Source organism: Capricornis sumatraensis, chromosome 2 (genome assembly GCF_032405125.1).
Source record: "Capricornis sumatraensis isolate serow.1 chromosome 2, serow.2, whole genome shotgun sequence".
In the NCBI taxonomy this organism is placed as follows: Eukaryota; Metazoa; Chordata; class Mammalia; order Artiodactyla; family Bovidae; genus Capricornis; species Capricornis sumatraensis.
In genome coordinates this window covers 102,330,838-102,349,123 of record NC_091070.1, presented here as the reverse complement: position 1 = coordinate 102,349,123, position 18,286 = coordinate 102,330,838, and the positions used below count along the sequence as shown (strand labels likewise).

General features: G+C 41.5%; 1 protein-coding gene across 1 annotated transcript in view; it reads right to left on the bottom strand.

The window, feature by feature from the left end:
• Positions 1-18,286, bottom strand: part of ADCY10 (adenylate cyclase 10) — a 95,678-nt gene that overhangs the window by 68,726 nt on the left and 8,666 nt on the right. Inside the window, exons 7-12 of the mRNA XM_068965159.1 lie at positions 14,295-14,383; positions 11,649-11,840; positions 8,811-8,929; positions 7,485-7,561; positions 5,387-5,576; positions 2,582-2,637 (exon numbers count right to left, since the gene is read on the bottom strand). Of these exons, the coding sequence (XP_068821260.1) occupies positions 2,582-2,637; positions 5,387-5,576; positions 7,485-7,561; positions 8,811-8,929; positions 11,649-11,840; positions 14,295-14,383 (723 nt within the window). The remainder of the gene's footprint in view (positions 1-2,581; positions 2,638-5,386; positions 5,577-7,484; positions 7,562-8,810; positions 8,930-11,648; positions 11,841-14,294; positions 14,384-18,286) is intronic.

Below are 18,286 nucleotides of genomic sequence, written 5' to 3'. Positions count from 1 at the left end.
GAACGATATATAGGCCTGGTTTTTATCTTATTCTGGTGAAATCAGGGCAAAAAGGCAACTGGACCAGCTGCAAAATATATATATATTATACCAATGTGTTCTAGTATGTCCATCATACTGAGTACTCAACCTTGTAGAAAGAGAGTTAAGATTTCCATTTGCTATCAGTCATGATCACAATAAGCATATGCTAGGATGGAAAGTAAGGCCTTGGAGAAAGGTGAGAGTAGACACTCCCTCTCCTTTCTAGCCTTCAGGAGTTTGGGGGTCTGGACTTGGAAGAAATGATGTGCATGCAAACTCTGAAAACTACCTGAATGCACTGAAAGTGAGGCATTACTGCTGGTTTGGGTGCTCTTTGCTGTTCTGGAACTGTTGCTTTCTTTTAGACTATGCTGACATCAAGATTCTGGCCTAATACCGCCCCTCACCCCCACCCCACCAAAGTATGGGGCAGAGCCTCCTCTTAATTCCCCTAACACAGATATGACCAGGATTTAATTTATAATGATACTTTTAGGTATGCTCAGGTCTAACAGAAGGAAATTACAAACCATTATTCCTTCTGACAGAAGGAAACTACAAGCCATTATTAGAAACGGCGGCCTTCAGCATCCGCAGGCCAAGCCGCACGTCGGTCTCTTTACCTCATTTTATGTCTACTTCCCTGTCTAGTCTTGAGTTAGCTTTCTTATGATAGGGTCCCTTTTACCAAGAATTACAAAAACATCACTGCCTTTTGGGTCACAGCTCTAAAAGTAAAAGCGAAAACAAAATTTCTAGAAGAGAATGTAGGAAAGTATCTTCATGATTTGTGGGTGAGGAAAGATTTCACAAACAGTGTACAAAAGCACTAACTACAGAGGAAAAGCCTAGTAAGATGGATTTCATTAAAATAAAAATTGTGTTCATTAATTATATCACTAATAGAATAAAAAGGCAAGTACAGAATGGGGAAAGTTACATAGAGTAAAAACAAATGGACTTATTTTCAGAATATATAATTCCAACACATCTACAAAAACATACAACCCAATTGAAAAATAAACAAAAGATCTTATACAGACAAAAGTGTCTGTTTTATAAAAGATGATTTCCAAATGGCCAATAAATATTTGGAAAAGGCGCTCAACCACATCAGGGTTGGAATAGATGGAAACCACATGATACACCACTATAATACCAAAAGAATTATTAAAAGTACAAAGACTGATAAAACTAAGTTGTTGGTAAGAATGAAAAACAAATAGAACATTTGTAATACTATCGGTCAGAGTATAATCAAACAACCATTTTAGAAAATTATTTGGCGTCATCTACCAAAACTGTACCTTTTGCAACAATATCACCTGTATATACATATATATTGGAGAAGGCAATGGCACCCCACTCCAGTACTCTTGACTGGAAAATCCCATGGATGGAGGAGCCTGGTAGGCTGCAGTCCATGGGGTCGCTACGAGTCGGACACGACTGAGCGACTTCACTTTCACTTTTCACTTTCATGCATTGGAGAAGGAAATGGCAACCCACTCCAGTGTTCTTGCCTAGAGAATCCCAGGGATGGGGGAGCCTGGTGGGCTGCCATCTATGGGGTCGCACAGAGTCGGACACGACTGAAGCGACTTAGCAGCAGCAGCAGCATACATATATATACCCAACAGCAGAAATGCAAACATATGTTCATCATAAGACTTGTACAAAACTTTCTATGGCAGTATTATTCATAAGAACCCAAACTGGAAACAACTCAAATGTACAAATACAGAAGGAATACATTGTTGTATATTTATAAAATGGAATATAGTCATCTCTCTGTATCCCACAGGAAATTGGTTCCAGGACCCCCAAGGATACAAAATCCACAGATGCTCAAGTCCCTTATAGAAAATGGCATATTTGCATATAATCTACACATATCCTCTGTATATTTTAAATCATCTCTAGATGAATTGTAATAGCAAATACAATGTAAATGCAACATGAATAGTTGCTTGTGTGCAACAAATTCAAGTTTAGCTTTTTGGAATTTTCTTAAAAAAGGTATTTTTGCTTTGTGGTTGTTTGAATCCGTGGATGCTGACACTGCCAATACAGAGGGCCAACTCTACTACATAGCAATGAAAATGAATGAATTATAGATACAGCCAATAATATGGGTGAATTTCACAACATAATGTTGACTAAACGAAGGCTTATGTAACTATGCAATGTAGGATTTCATTCATTTAAATTTTAAGAACAGGCCTAAGTAATTTAGGTGATGGTGGTGGTGAGTGGGTGATGGACAGGGAAGCCTGGCGTGCTGCAGCCCATGGGGTTGTAAGGAGTCAGACACAACTGAGCAACTGAACTGAACTGAACTGAACTGAAGTAATTCAAAGGGAGAGGAATAAAGCATTTGAGGGCTTCCAGAGTACTGCTATTTTTTTTTTTCCTTTGTTAATTCCTTGGCCTGGATGGCGATTATATGTTCATTTTGTGAAAATTCACTAAGCTGAGGATTTATTATTGGTGTACTTTTCTGTATGTCATGTTATAGTTCAATAAAGAGGTTTAAAAATCAAGGCCCACTACCTACCCAGCAAAGGGTAACGCTCATTTCTGTTGCAGATGAGGTATGCCATCCCAAACATGCTGAAGAGAAGGAAAAAAAAAGATGTTAGTGTCAAAATAGGGAAATACTGAAAGCCAGAGGGACTAGCTCTTAGTTCCCAGAAAGCCTCCTTTCCAATCTCTACCAGGAGTCTGTCCCCTGACTTAAGAGGTGCAGATGCCAAGAGGAAGGGAACAAAGAAGTTCTTACCTGGTAATAGAGTCTCCAAACAACTTACGTAGCTGCCTTTACCACAGAGCCTGATATGTTGTTCAAAAAATGCTTGTTGAGTCTGCATTGGTAGAACTGACCCTCTTCCAGGGAAACCAGACACTCAGTAGGGGACCCAATAAAGTTAGATGTGTTGTATCGTCTCCCAGCACAGAAAGATTCTACCAATTGCTCAAACAATAACAGCTCATCTTTGTGGAACACATGCTATGTGCCTGGCACTTTCAAGTGCTTTACATAATCATTTTCTTTACTCCAGACAAAAAGCTGATTAAAAGGTATTATTATTATTATGTCCATTTTACAAATGAGAAAACTGAGGTACAGAGAGTTTAACATGAACAAGATCCCATGGTTAGTGGTGACAGAGGATACTGACAGAGTCAATATCTAAAACTAGGATCGGGGCATATGCTTGTCCACTGCATTATATCATCTCTTATTAAACAAATGACTTTTTCAACAAAGGACTCATTCCCTTGTCTACACGATCATACTAAATATTTCGATACGCCTTTGTATTGTAGCACATACTGAAGTCTCCAATAGCACTAATTTTGTGTATGTTGTCTTCCCCATTGGATTTCAGGACAGGAACCAGGCCCTGTTCATATTTGTATGTGTATTTCTATAGTCTCTTATTTTCAGAGATGGTATAGAGAAACGAAAAAGAGGGCAGGTTTCAGGATCACATAGTCCTGGTAGTTCAGAAATGGTGTTTCTATGGTAGACTGACTGCATTAATGGCTCCACCTCTTCAACCCTACTTGCATCTATGCCCTTGCAGTGTCCTCCCGTGCTGGGCTCATCCTTGTGGACGTTTTGGCCCATGGGATGCTAACAAACATGACACAGAGGTTTGAAAAATGTTTGTGCATTAGACTTGCTCTTTCTTGCTCTTCTGATATTGCCTGGGCTAGCCCAATATAAGGTACATAGAGTCACTGCCCCAGTTATGTCAGCCACAATTCCCAGTTATCCTGTCTGAAGCCATCCTGGATGATAACCTGCTCAACCCCAGGCATATGAACAAGCCTAGGCAAGATCAGCCAAATCCAGCCAAGAGCAATTGAACCCCACATATTCATGAGATAAATAAAAATGTACTATTGTATACCACTGAGATTTTGTGGTTGACTATGCACTTAGGCGCTCAGTCATGTCTGACTCTTTGTGACTCCAGGGACTGTAGCCCACCAGGCTCCTCTGTCCATGGGATTCTCCAGGCAAGAGTACTGGAGTGGATTGCCATTTCCTTCTCCAGGTTAACTATAATGCAGCATTACTGTGGCATCTGAAAGCAATGTGGCTCCACAAATTACTAGATGTATGACTATGGACAAGTCATCTAACAAATCTCTGAGTCTCCATTTTTAAATTTATAAAATGGAGTTAATATTAGTTTGTTTCTACCTCATATAGTTGATATTGAGGTAAAGTCCCTAATATTTAATAAGGGCTCACAAAATATTATTATTCATTTATTTATTCAAACAGCATTTTATTGATGATCTACACATGCCAAGAACAGTGCTGAGCCCTGGGAATACAAAGATGAATAGTAAAGACTCACTGAACCAATTACAGCCCTAATTCTATTATCTGACCCTTTAAGACCTAGATTCTAGCTTGCTAATGTAAGGAATAATACCTTTTCACTTTCCATCCACCAAGCACTACTATATAGAGCTTCCCATGCTGTTCATTCATTTATTCATCATTATTGATGCCTACCAAGCACTGGGGATATAAGAATGAACAAAAAATAATCACTATCCTCAAAAAGCTCCCAGTGTAGGAAGTGAAAAGCACACTGAGTCAGTGGTTATTTTGAGTGTTACAGAGTTACACAGAGGAGGAAAGAGCTAAACCGTTGGACTTGGGATTGGGTAGCTTTCAGAGGCAGCTTTAGAAAGGAATAGATCCTTGAGCTGGATTTCAAAAATTGGCTGCGGTTTTCCTAGTAGACTGGGGATGGAATGAATGAAAGAGAGGATAATCCCCTTAGACACCCCCAGAGGAAGGGACGTAGGAGGAGATAAGGTAGGAAAGGCTGGTGGTTACTTTGTGTGTCATTGCAAGGAATTTGAACATATCGTGAAAATGACTGGAAGATACTGAGGGATTTTCAGCTCCTAAGTGAGCCCAAACTGGGCTTTGGGAGAATGTGTGTCACTAAGCACCTGGAAGAGGAGTAATCCCTATCAATGCCTGAACACACAGTTGAAGTGATCAATAGTTAATGGTTGGTGATTGGGTTCTTCTGAGTCCAAAGAGATACTCAAATGAGAAGACTCTCTCTTCTTTTTGTACAACCTTTGATAAATAACCATCATAGTCTGAAAACTGACAGTAGACTGGCATCTTCTAGCATGTTACACTATCAGTGGGAGGGAGGAAGATGAAGGAATTTGAAATCTCGGTTTTGGCCTGGGAAGGACTAGATTTTAATTTTCTGAAATGGCTTCAAATCTGAAATTGGTGACCTACTGTTTTTGCTATCATAATTCTCCCACTTCTTTACTAAAAAGTACTGCAAGGTCAATGTCCCACACTCACACTTTCTCATTAAGGCCCAGACACTGATACACTGGTCCAGAATCTGCAACACCTTTCATGACTTTCTTTGGAAGCTCTTTAAAAAAGTAGGCTGGTAGGTTGCTGCCATTGTAGGTGACAGAGTCACAGGTCACGATTCCTGGATAGTACATCATCATTCTGGCAGCTATGTTGACTTTCTGACCAATGACTATAATAGGAAGAAGAGAGAAAGGCAAAGAACAAGGAGAAAACAGCCATTGATCTCAGTGTAATCCAGGGCATATCGTCCTCAGATGGCATTTTTACCCTTTACTCCATTTGCCTTCACAGATGACACAGCAATCTCACCTTCAACTACCCAGGTTTAGCCAATGGCTTCCCTCATAGCTCAGTCAGTAAAGAATCTGCCTGCAATGTAGAAGATCTGGATTCAATTCCTAGGTTTGGAAGATCCCCTGGAGAAGGAAATGGCAATCCACTCCAGTATTTTTGCCTAGGAAATCCCATGGACAGGAGTCTGGCCGGCTATAGCCCATGGATATATATAGCATATATCCAATGGCTATAAGCGTTGGATAACATAACTTAGAGGCTAAACCCCATTTTAGAATATACCAGGAGTTAACTAGCCATCTAAGAGGTTAAGGGGATGATCTGCTCAAGGATTAGAAGGGCCTTGAATATGGAGAGGATCTCTTAAGCGGGATGGTGAGCAGGGCCTGAGGGCTCTTAGATGAGGTATAGTTGGTCTTCTGCTATTTAAGATAGATATACGTAAGCTTGGACACGGACCCCTGACCTCCAAAGGAGGCACAAAATTGGGTCTGCATGTTCTGTGCATGAGCCTTCATTTGATTTTGTAAGAGTAAGTAAATAAGGCTGGAAGGGGTGTGAACTGTAGGATTCATTTAGGGGATATTTCTAAAGGTAATACACTGCAGTGCACAGACTCTGCAACCAGGCTGTGCAGGTTTGGATCTAAGCTCTACCTCTGCTATGCGTAAATTACTCAGGCAAAATATTCAAACTCTTCCATGCCTTAGTTTTCTAATTTGTAAAGTGGGGTTGATAACAGTACTTCTTTCAGGGGGTAGTTTATGGAGATTAAAAAGTTAATACACATAAAGAACTTTGTGAAGTGCTGGGCTGCTAGTAAGCCCTCAATTAAGTATTAAATGTTGTACTTTGAGATAAACTTGAATACCCCTGATTAAGATATTCATTTTTTAAAGCCAGTTTATTATGGGGAAATTTGACCATACAATAAAGCATGGTATCATGAGTCTATACATCTATTACCCAGGCCCCCAAACCATTAACCATCTACTCTCCACCTTGTATTATTTTGAAGAAAATCTCAGAGTTGTAATACTTCAGACATAATTGTTTCAGTGTTTTATATATATGCAGTATTTTAAATGTATTATTTCTGAGCATTTAAAACCCTAATAGGATTGAACAGGAAAGAGCAGTGAAATCTTGAGATAACACCTACTTACTTTTGAGATTAGTGCCATTTTTCAGTAATGCCAATATTCATAATTTTAAGAATCAGTCCTCATCTATCCCAGGAATTAAAAGGAGTAATCATTTAAAGTTAACAGGAAATCAACATAAAGGCCCATCATTCCCTGAGCTTATGGCCTCCCATTTGTGTGTGTGTGCTTAGTCACTCCGTTGTGTCCAACTCTTTTGTGACCCCATGAATTGTAACCTACCAGGCTCCTCTGTCCATGAGGATTCTCCAGGCAAGAATATTGGAGTGGGTTGCCATGCCCTCCTCCAGGGGATCTTCCCAACCTAGGGATCGAACCCAGGTTTCCCTCATTGCAGGTGGATTCTTTACGATCTGAGCCACCAGGGAAGCATGGCCTACCATGGTTCCCCTCTAAAGACTGCATATTTCTTATACGCAATCATAGACCCAGAAATACACATTTTTTACTCATTGAGCTGTCCAGGGACCAACCGATATGGCTCGGTTTCACCTGGAAGACTGTAAACCTTTGAGCACAGGGTCCACGTCTGGCTAATTTTTGTCCTTCCTCCCACCCAGTTCAGCGGCAAGGCACAATGCCTGCTGAAAGAAAGACCTACATAAGCTAGTTCAGCACACCTGTATACTCGTGCCTCACAGAGTGTCCAATGATTCCACAGAAGACAATCCCGCTGGTCACGCCAATGGAAACAGTGCTGGCTCCGGGGAGAAAGAGAAAGAGAGTTGTGGGGAAAGAGATGAAGACAATGAGCACACAGAAGGCAGGCAGGGTGGGGGCAGGGTGAAGAATGGGGTGGGGGAGGGGTAGGAAAGAGTTTTCAGAAAAGAACACTCTTCCCTTTGTAGTTGGGTTAGGGCCGTTGTACACGGCCTGGAGGGAAAAAGGAAGGGCAGTTGGAGACAGAGAACTAAGTTCTTAGAAGTGATAACTCAGTTCACTTTTCTGCTACTTTTAAGTATTCATCTGAGCTATTTTTCTGGAAAATAACCTCATCACCCCAATGGACTTTCAGTGTAGAATGATTGTAGTTGTTAAAAAAAAAAAATTAACTATCTTTTGTGATTGCTAGAAAGAAGTCATTTTTTCGAAAGGAAATAACTGGGTGGCATCAAAAGCTAACTTTTCTAATGCATGAAGATGGTTGCATATACAGATGACTAGAGGCTGAGAAGATGGAATATTCAGGGCAAAGGGTGGTACCTGTTGGAGTAGACCAGAGTGGGCCACAAGTCAGGATTATTGGGGTATACAGGGGGAGCCTGAGGGCACTGGGCTCTTGGACAGCCAGGGCCAAAAATGTAAACATCATCTTAATAATTTTACTTAGTGGATCATCTTGAGACCAGATGAATACATAAATTTCCAATCCTATAATTTACTTTGGTGGTGGTGGTGGTTTAGTCACTAAGTTCTGTCCGACTCTTGCAACCCCAAGGACTGTAGCCTGCCAGGCTCCTCTACCCCAGGGGATTCTTCAGGCAAGAATACTGGAGTGGGTTGCCATTTCCTTCTCCAGGGGATCTTCCCAATCCAGGAGTCAAACCTGGGTCTCCTGCATTGCAGGCAGACTCTTTACCGACTGAGCTATGAGGAAGCCCTAGTACTTACTTTATCTCCTAGTTATCAAAAATCATCTCAGGTCTCCAACATAGTTTGGAATATGACCTCTCCCAGGAAGCAAGTCAGAAGTATAGAGAGACAACCCAATTAGATCCTCTGTGGTACACTTGAATTTTTTAGGAGTATCCTGTCTCTACCTGGCCTTGACCATCCCCCCGTCTGACTGCATCAGGGCTGGGTTTGCTCACCCTACCTGTACATTCAATAAATAATGAATGTAGACAGAAAGACAGCCTCCCACCTTCCTCTTCCCTGACCTTTGTGCTGTCTCCCCATACGCTACAACAGAGTCAGGAATCAGATGGAATCAGGTCAACACTTACCGGATTTTGTGGACCTGAGAGCAGAAGTCAAATATATCCACAGCGCTCTCCAAGGCATGAGTGACTTCATCAGGTGCCTTTTCCCCAGGAAAACCAAAGACACAGAGAAAAGAGCAGCCCTGTGAGGGAGAGAGGCAGCAAACACAACCGGTGGACAGATAGTTTTAAGCTGGACCATTTAGATCACCCAGTGGAGGATGGGCAGCAATTTTCACTCTCTGAAACAAATTTCATCAAATATATACCTATTTCAATGTCTTCCCTGGTAGCTCAGATGGTGAAGCGTCTGCCTACAATGCAGGAGACCTGGGTTCAGTCCCTGGGTCAGGAAGATCCCCTGGAGAAGGAAATGGCACTCCACTCCAGTACTCTTGCCTGGAAAATCCCATGGACAGAGGAGCCTGGTAGGCTACAGTCCATGGGGTTGCAGAGAGTCGGACATGACGGAGCGACTTCACTTTCACTTTCACACATTATATAACTTCTCTTGCATCATCAACAGTAGGGTTAGAACCTGAGAGTGTACTCTCCTGTCTACTCTCTACTGTAGCCAAGGTCTTGGGTTGCAAAGTCCTCAGTTTAAGCCCAAAAGCAGCACAGAGCAAAAGGCACCAGTTCTGGGATCAGAAAATATGTGTTCTCATGCCACTTGCCAAGTGTGGAAGCTTGGACAAGTCAATCACACTCTATGAACTTCAGTTTATCAATCTAAATACAGGTAAAACTTAGACTTGCTGAGGTTGGTTATGTTACTGAAAAATTAGTATGTTATATTTACATATATACACAGGCACCTCATTAACTCTAAAGTTCTCTTCAGATATTGTTATTATTCATTTTTCTTGAAGATAAAGGCTTAAGCTGGGAGTATTTTTTCTTGGCAAAAAGTCAACTCTTTCAAAGAGACAGTAAACTCTGAAGTTTGGCCCTTTCACTATTAGTCCCTTAAAAAATGACTTCAGATGCTGTTTTCTGTAAGAAAATAGTGCATAGTGAATATAAGTCAATGGGGTAAAAATTTGAGTCTATGTATGTTATATCCTGATAAAATGCAAGAGAACAGTAAAATGCCTCAGTTTCTTCAACCCTCTCCAAAAAGAATCTGACCAAGTACATGCTTAGTCAGTAAGTCATGTCTGACTCTGCCTGCCAGGCTCCTCTGTCCACAAGATTTTCCAGGCAAGAATACTGGAGTGAGTTGCCATTTCCTCTTCTAGAGGGGATCAAACCTGCGTCTCCTGTATCTTCTGCTTTAGCAGGCAGACTCTTTACCACTGAGCCACCTGGGAAGCCCAGCTGACTAAGTGTGCTCAGTTGCACTCGTGTCTGACCCTTTGTGACCCCATGGACTGTAGCCCACCAGGATCCTCAGTCCATGGAATTTTCTAGGCAAGAATACTAAAGTGGGTTGCCATTTCCTTCTCCAATCTAAGAGTCAGATTCTAATTGGCACTAGGTTCTGTTGTGACATTGGTGGGACAGGGGGTTGGGGGGCATAGCCCTGAAACCAGGTCTGTGAACAGACTAGAGGGTAGCCCCTTTGGGGCACTGGTGGGTTTGCTTTGCCTGGAAATTCTGCCTGGTGGCTTGGCAAGATCTCATGCTGCAGTGAGACCAGCAGCCCTCATCTGCTGAGTGCTGCCTTGAACTAGGCATCACAACAGGCGCTTCACACATATATTTTTTTAAAACTTTCAACAATCATTTTAGGCAAATGCTATCCTCATTTAAATAATGTCCCTATTTTTATGCAAAATAAATAGGAACAAACTAAGTCTCAGAGAAGTTCAATGGCTTGCTAAGGACACACAGCTGGGAACTGTGGGAGCCAGGAACTGTCTCTCCAGGAATTGTCTGGAGTGTCTGCAAGACACTAAAAACTGTTCTCTTGGGTCTATGCTCTTTTCTGATGATACTCATGAATGAATATGGAAGAAAGTATCAGACTACCCTGGACTGGAGGTCTCCGTTGCCTCAGAACTCCCACAGAACAGAGTATTTTTTGTACAAAAATTAATTATTTCTGCCTGGCTCTGTGACAACCTGTGAGAGTTTCTCACCTCTGCAGCCCAGCCCTAGCTTTCCGTCGCTACCAATGCTCACTGTGTTTTTTTAATTAGTGAGTGAATGAGTGTGGAGCAGTAATTAAGTGGTCTGCTCTTACAATACAGAAACACCTGAGATGGTGAAATCAATTCTCATGAGCACTACTATGATAATTTATCACATCATTTTTCTCTGAACAGATGAAGAGCAGGTTGAAAACACTGAGCGCTAAAGGTGACACCCCCACCCCATCTCAATTAAGGAACTGAAAGGGGAACTGGAAGTGTACATAAGGCAGATGGAGATTATAGGAAATTTCAGCTTCTAGGGTATGATGGTTACTAGAAGACTGACCTAAAAATCTCTGGGAGACTCATTATACCCTGGATTCCAGATGTATGTACATATAGTGAAAGCTAGTTGAATACAGTGGTTAAGAGCACAGACCAAGAAGGCACAATACCTGGGTTTGAAATCCAGTCTGCCACTTAATCTTATTTTGTCTCACTATCCTTAGCTTTACCTAAGCACCCTCATCTGTAAAATGGGGACAATAACAACAATACCTATCACTTAGAGCAGGCATGTGAAGAAAGAAGTAATATATGGAAAAGTGCAGAGAACAATGCCTAGCACACATTAAGCGCCACATCTACTGTTATTATACTATAAATAAAGACTGATGGTTCTAGGTTAAATGTGTCTATTCCTTCTCTTTCTCCCCTGTCCATGGACATAATGCTAATCTTCAATTATTGGTAGGTTTCCACATCTTTAGTGTGGGAAACTTACCTTATCAAACATGAAGACTTTGTTGATTTGGCCTTGGAAGACCCTCAGGACAGAATTAATGTGCACGCAGGCATCCTGAATAGCTGAGCCTATAACTTCTGCTTTATCTTGGTCCTTAAACATCAGGTTCACAAACATGACTGTCACTGGGCGAAGCTCAGACAAATAACCCCGAAGCTGTTTGTCATCAATCTGTAATTTAGAGGGAAGCTTTCCTTACCATGCGTCCTTGGCAATGGATCTTTCCTCCCAATATCATCACCACCACACCCTAAATTATCACTGGGAGGGAACTAGCCTTTTGAGATTCTCTAGGGAAACTGCAGTTATCAAAGTTGGGAGGTAGAACACAGCAGAGCCAGCTTAAAGTCAAAAAGACAGAAATGGAATGGACTGTCAAAATCTCTTCCAATAGGAACTTACAAGCCTGCTCATTTTTGGCCAGCCACCACTCCCGTGCCCCAGCTGCTAGCTCCCTCAGCCAATATGAGCCATCACAATAAAAGAACTGCTGTTTCTTTCGGCTCTCCAACAATTCAGGAATAAGAATAGCATGCTGCATAATTCAACCTAATATTTTCATAGCAAGATACTTTTCAGAATATTTCCATATTCCATCCTCCTTTATCCTCAAGTGAAATAAAATTACATTATCCTCATTTTACTAACTGGATAACTGAGGGATGGAGAGAGAAGAAAATTTTCCAAGTCATATGGGAAAACAGTAGCAAACAAAATCCAAATCTATGGACTTCTATTTGTAGCACCCCTATGCCTCTCTTTGGTGTGGTATTTCATTCAGCTCCCATCTTCACTCTAAGTCTATCCAAAACAGGCACGAGGAAAGGAAAGGTGAGTCTTTCCCAAATTATCCCTGCCTATATCATCAGCTCTGAATTTTGTTAAATTTAAGTACATAAGAAAACAATGGGGGAGAAGCATTGCATTTTTTCTCCCCCAGACAACACAAAAGTGTCAGATTCTCCATTGACAATATGAAACACATCTTCTGAATGAAAAAGGAAATTGTGTATAGGGAATCTTGGAATCATGCTTCCTATCTAGCTGAGGTTTCATGTACTTTTCATAAAAGATGATTTAATAATTTCTAACTAGGCAACATGATCATTTTCTTTGATTTTTCAAACGATTTAAGTAATTAATATTAAATACATAATACTAAACATGTTAAAGAAATTAAATTATTCCATCAGGCCATGGATGCTGAGTTTTGGTTTGAAAAATCCAACCACATCTTTGTTTGTTAAGTGCAAGGACAGACCTTGGTAAAGCTGTGAAGCGTTTGTCTTTTGCCTCCTTTCAGCTCCTGGCTATTGTTGCTTAGTGCGTGTTTGTCATTCCTACTCACAATTTTCACAGTGACTCACAGAACCTCTCTTATATCCCTTTCCTGTAGACCTTGCTCTCCACTAGTAGCAGCTGAAGAAGCATAACATTCTCTCTTAGAGGGAGGGAGGGGAAGAGTGGGATGGCTCTCTTGAGCTTCAAAAATCTTAAAGAATCCAACAGTTGCAGGCACTAGAGGGAGTGTCTGGAAAATCCCATGGGCGGAGGAGCCTGGTGGGCTGCAGTCCCTGGAGTTGCACAGAGTAGGACACCACTGAGTGACTTCACTTTCCCTTTTCACTTTCCTGCATTGGAGAAGGAAATGGCAACCCACTCCAGTGTTCTTGCCTGGAGAATCCCAGGGACCGGGAAGCCTGGTGGGCTGCTGTCTATGGGGTCGCACAGAGTCGGACACGACTGAAGCGACTTAGCAGCAGCAGTAGAGGGAGTGTTTCTCAATTGAACGAAAGGTACAGGGGGGCATTCTGGCAGCTCCTCAACCCACACTGCGAAGGCAGCTGCCCACAGATGAGGCTTGTCCCACAAAGATTTCCTTTAGGACCTAATTGCATTTTGCCAGGATTAAGAATTAAAATAGGCATTATATTAGAGAAGATGTATACAGCCTCTGAAAAAAATGCAGGGTTCAGAGAGAACAGGGTTCAAATCCTAGCTACATTTCTTACTTTATAATCTCAGGAAAGTTCATGGTATCATTCTGTCTCTGTTTTCTCAGATATAAGGGAGAAGTACATCTGCTAAGGATTGTGAAGAATAAATACATGAAAGAGCAGAGTGTCTGGTATATGGTGAGTGCTGAGAAATAGTTACAATTTGAACAGTTAATGCATTTGAAAGAACCTAGATCTAAGCAAATGAAAAGAGAAAACTCTTAGGCTGGAGGTACTTCTGAGAGTTCTAATTATCTGTATTAACTTTCAAAGCTTAAGATATAATTCAAGTGACAAGAGAAACAGTATCATTCACTTGCTATGTGACATGTAGAAAGGACACGTGACATGCTTTTTTTCATGTGTGTGTGACATGTTCTTACACGCTTGAGACACTTTCAGTTTGCCCAGTTGTATGAGGCCTAGTTTACCCCTGTTGTCACAGTGTAATTATGAGTGATGCCCCTTTTAATTCTTAAAAACATTCTGATTTGAACACACGGAGAATGTCAGTCCCACCTCTTTCTATTTCAAGGAAACATTTTACAAGCTGCTGATTTTCTTGATCTTAGCAGCTATCCAAGATCCCTGACACTCTAAAAGTCAATAAATTAAATGATTAAAATACCTGCTTCAATATGCTTTCCATCACATACTTTTGTAGGGACAACTCCAGGTCAGGATCAGACTCTAGCATGCAAGCAAGCCTCAGGAGGTCTAAGAGGGCAGGAGAAGTAGGGTCAGAAAGGGAAGCTTGGCTCTGTGATGTGGGAGAGAGGTGCCTCCCAGTCCCCATTCCCTTGGGCAGTGGTCTTCACCGTTCAGTCAGAAAACTCTGGGCTACTTCATGGCCAAAGAGGACCAAGGGAAAGCCAATGAGACGTTCTCAGAAGTTGAGGGTTTCCCAAAATTCAGTTGCGTGTAGCTCAAAACCCTGTTCTAAATGTCATCACACTTCAGAACTTAAGGAGACTTTCACCTCTGTACTTGAGCTAAAAGTACTGTCATAGGTAATGGGAATAAACAGATGAGGGGATGATAATGGAGGACAATGCTGACAGAATGCAGGGGTTGATCGAGTTGAAAGAGCGGCATGAGTAAGATTTAGGACACTGGCTTCTGATCCTAAGTTTGATACCAACTTGCTGTGTGACTCTGGACAAGTCACTTCACTGCCCTGGTTGACTCTTATTTCCTCATCCAGGAAAAATCACTAGGCTTTCATCATCTCTATGATTATTTTCACTATAATGGTTGATTGTTGTTCCATACTCTACAAAATAGACTGTTAGGAGGTGGTAAGAATAAATTTGAAGAAATCAAAAAATAATGGAAAGAAATTATGATAGGTTTTCAGCAGGGAATACAATAATGATAATAATGTGAAAAAGATGAAAAATAACGGTGGAGTCTGAAAAGGATACAAATTGGGAAGCAAATGTTTGTCTTGAATGTATTCAAAACCTAGTATATTTTAAATACTGTGCTAGGCACTATGTGGGAATAAAAAGTTCTTAGGAAACTGAGTTTTTCCTGGAGGCACTTATGCACATTCACATTCTATAATATGTATAGAAAAGTTAAATACAAAAAAGACCAAATGGGCTAATAGATTATAAAGACCAGAGGCATTCAGAGAAATCAGTGGTCTAGATAAACTGGTTTAATCAGAAAATGGTTAAAAGGAGAACTAGGAATTTTACTGAATCTTGAATAACGTGTGGCTTTTTACTAGAAGGATGCATGCCCAGCAGATGTAGATTAAAGTCAAGAATGAGCAGAATATGTTAAAGCATTGGTAAAGACTAAACTGGCATGAGCCCCATGTGCGTATTGGAGATTAATAAGAAATGATGCTGAGCAGACTGTGGAGAGAAGCAAAGAGCTCAGGAAGAGAGCAAGCATTGTAAAGGTCTAGACGCTTATGGCAACAAAGGCTGTTTGTTGTTCAGTTGCTCAGTTGTATGACTATTTGCAGTCCCATGGATTGCAGTATGCCAGGCTTCTCTGTCCTTCACCATCTCCTGCAGTTTGCTCAAACTCATGTCCATTGAACTGGTGCTGCCATCCAGTCATCTTGTCCTCTATCACCCCCTTCTCCCGCCTGCAATCTTTTCCCAGTATCAGGGTTTTCACATCAGGTGGCAGCTTCAGCATCAGTCCTTTCAATGGATAGTCAGGGTTGATTTCCTTTACAATTGACTGGTTTGATCTCCTTGTTATCCAAGGGACTCATGAAGTGAAGAGAAGTCGCTCAGTCGTGTCGCTCAGTCTTTGCGACCCCATGGACTGTAGCCCACCAGGCTCCTCTGTCCATGGGATTTTCCAGGCATGAATACTAGAGTGGGTTGCCATTTCCTTCTCCAGGGGGTCTTCCTGACCCAGGGACCGAACCCAGGTCTCCCACATTGTAGGCAGACGCTTTACCGTCCAAGCTACCAGGGAAGAGACAAATAATAATGAGTTTGGCCGGTCTTTGCTTCTGATACCAGAGTAACTTCTAAATCTTTGGAATTTCCCAGATAATGAAACTGTCTCTGTTATTCATGGTGGGCCCTTTGGACCACACCTGAATTTATGCTAATGAGATGACTCAGGATAAGGGTCTATTGGCAAAGACCAAGCATCTGATAAGAGGGTTGTGGCTTTGAACTAGGTGTTAAGAGCCAACCTTCATGACATCTGAGGAGGGAAAAGGGGCTGGAGATTTAGTTCAATTATAAGCCCAATAGGGCTTCCCTGGTGGTTCAGATGGTAAAGAATCTGACTGCAACGCAGGAGACCCAAGTTCAGTCCCTGGGTCTGGAAGATCCCCCAGGGAAGGGAATGGCTACGCATTCCAGTATTCTTGCCTGGAGAATTAAATGGACAGAGAAACCTGTCAGGCAGTCCAAGGGGTCGAAAAGAGACAGACAGGACTGAACATCTAATGTTCACTTTTCACTATGAGGCCAGTTTCTCATAGTACATGCCTACTTAATAAACCACCAATAAAATATATGAACCTTTGCTTCCCTGGCTGGTAAATACTTTGATGTACAAGGAGCATGATGTGTCCTGACAATCAAGAAGCTTCATGTTTGGGACTCTCCCAGACCTCATCCTATGTGTTCAGAGACCAATACAATACTGGTCCTCATTTGTATTCTTCACAATAAAACCATAATTATAAGCATGTACTTTCCTGAGTTCTGTGAGTTATTATAGTTAATTATTGAACTTGAGAGCATTGTGAGAACCCTTGGGTTTGTAGCCAGTTGGTCATAATTGCAGGTGACTTACTAATCTCAGAGCTTGTAGCTGGTGATAAGAGAAGTCTTATGAAAGACTCCACCTCTCTGTGCTAACTCCAGATAGTTAGCAACAGAATTGCACTGTACTGCAGAGCCCAAAATAAGTTATTGAAGGTATGATTAAGATCTAGGAGATGAGATGAGGTATAGTTCAAGGAGTGTATCACTAGATTTTCTCCATCCTTGGAGCTTTTGGGTTCTTGGCCTTTCCTGGTCAATTTGCCTACAGTTCCCCTGAGCACCCCTCTCATCCCATTACCTACTGCAGTTTTGTAAAATGACAGTCTAAATTTGTGATGTTCAAAATATTAAAGACCTACACAAAAATGATGACAAAGAAGAACGATTCAAAGATGTTTCTGAAGTTTCTAGTCTGGAGAAAGGAACAGTTTCAGAGAAAGATAAGTAGCATAGAATTGAGACATTGTTGAAATAAATTTCTAGGCCCAAGATAAGCTGTTCCTTATCCAGCATGCCATGCCAGCAAACCAAGACTTAGATTAATTTTTGTGTCCCAGTAAATGCTCCACTTAACCAGAAATGCAATAATCATAGTCAGTCAATCCCTAAATGCCTAGCCAACTCCCAGCCTTCTTCCCGCAAACAAGACTGACTATATGACCCCAGCCAATCCGATACTTCGTCTCTTCCTTGTTCTTTACTCTTCAGCCTTTCCTTGTCATTTACTCTTTACTTCTTGCCTTCCACACCATTTTGCAAGAGACTGTCTACTTCATGAAGTACTAAAGTTTGTTATCACCTAATTGTCCTGCATTCCTCATGCTGGTCCCAGCCCTTTCGGCAGTCATAGGGAAATCCAGCATAGATTAATGGTTCCACAAAATGTGGGTAGAGAAGACCAGACAGTCCAGGACAGATTCCTGGAATCATCAACATTCAAGGAATAGAAAGGGAACTGAAAATGGGTAGTTTGAGGGGTAAAAGCAAAACTAGGAAATAATATTCTTGAACTCAAGGAACGAGGAGAAGATAATACCTAGAAAAGAGAGTGATCTAAAGCCAATCACCTAGTTATGAGGCCTGAAGAGAGGTCAGCTGGTTTGGTAAGTTGATGGCTATTAACACCTTGACATAAACGGTCCCAGGAGACCGGGGGAAAAGTGAACAGAAGCTAGATGTCAGGGACTCGAGACTGACAAGTAGGTGAATATATGCTCTCCACCCTCACCTCAAGGTGCATGTAATCAATGCTTATTGAGTGAATAAATAAAAGAGAGGACAGAAGAAGAGGTAGAGACATAGAGATTACCCTTGAGAAGTCTGGTGCTGAATGTTAGAAGGGAAAAGTAGGAGTCATAGGTGTTTT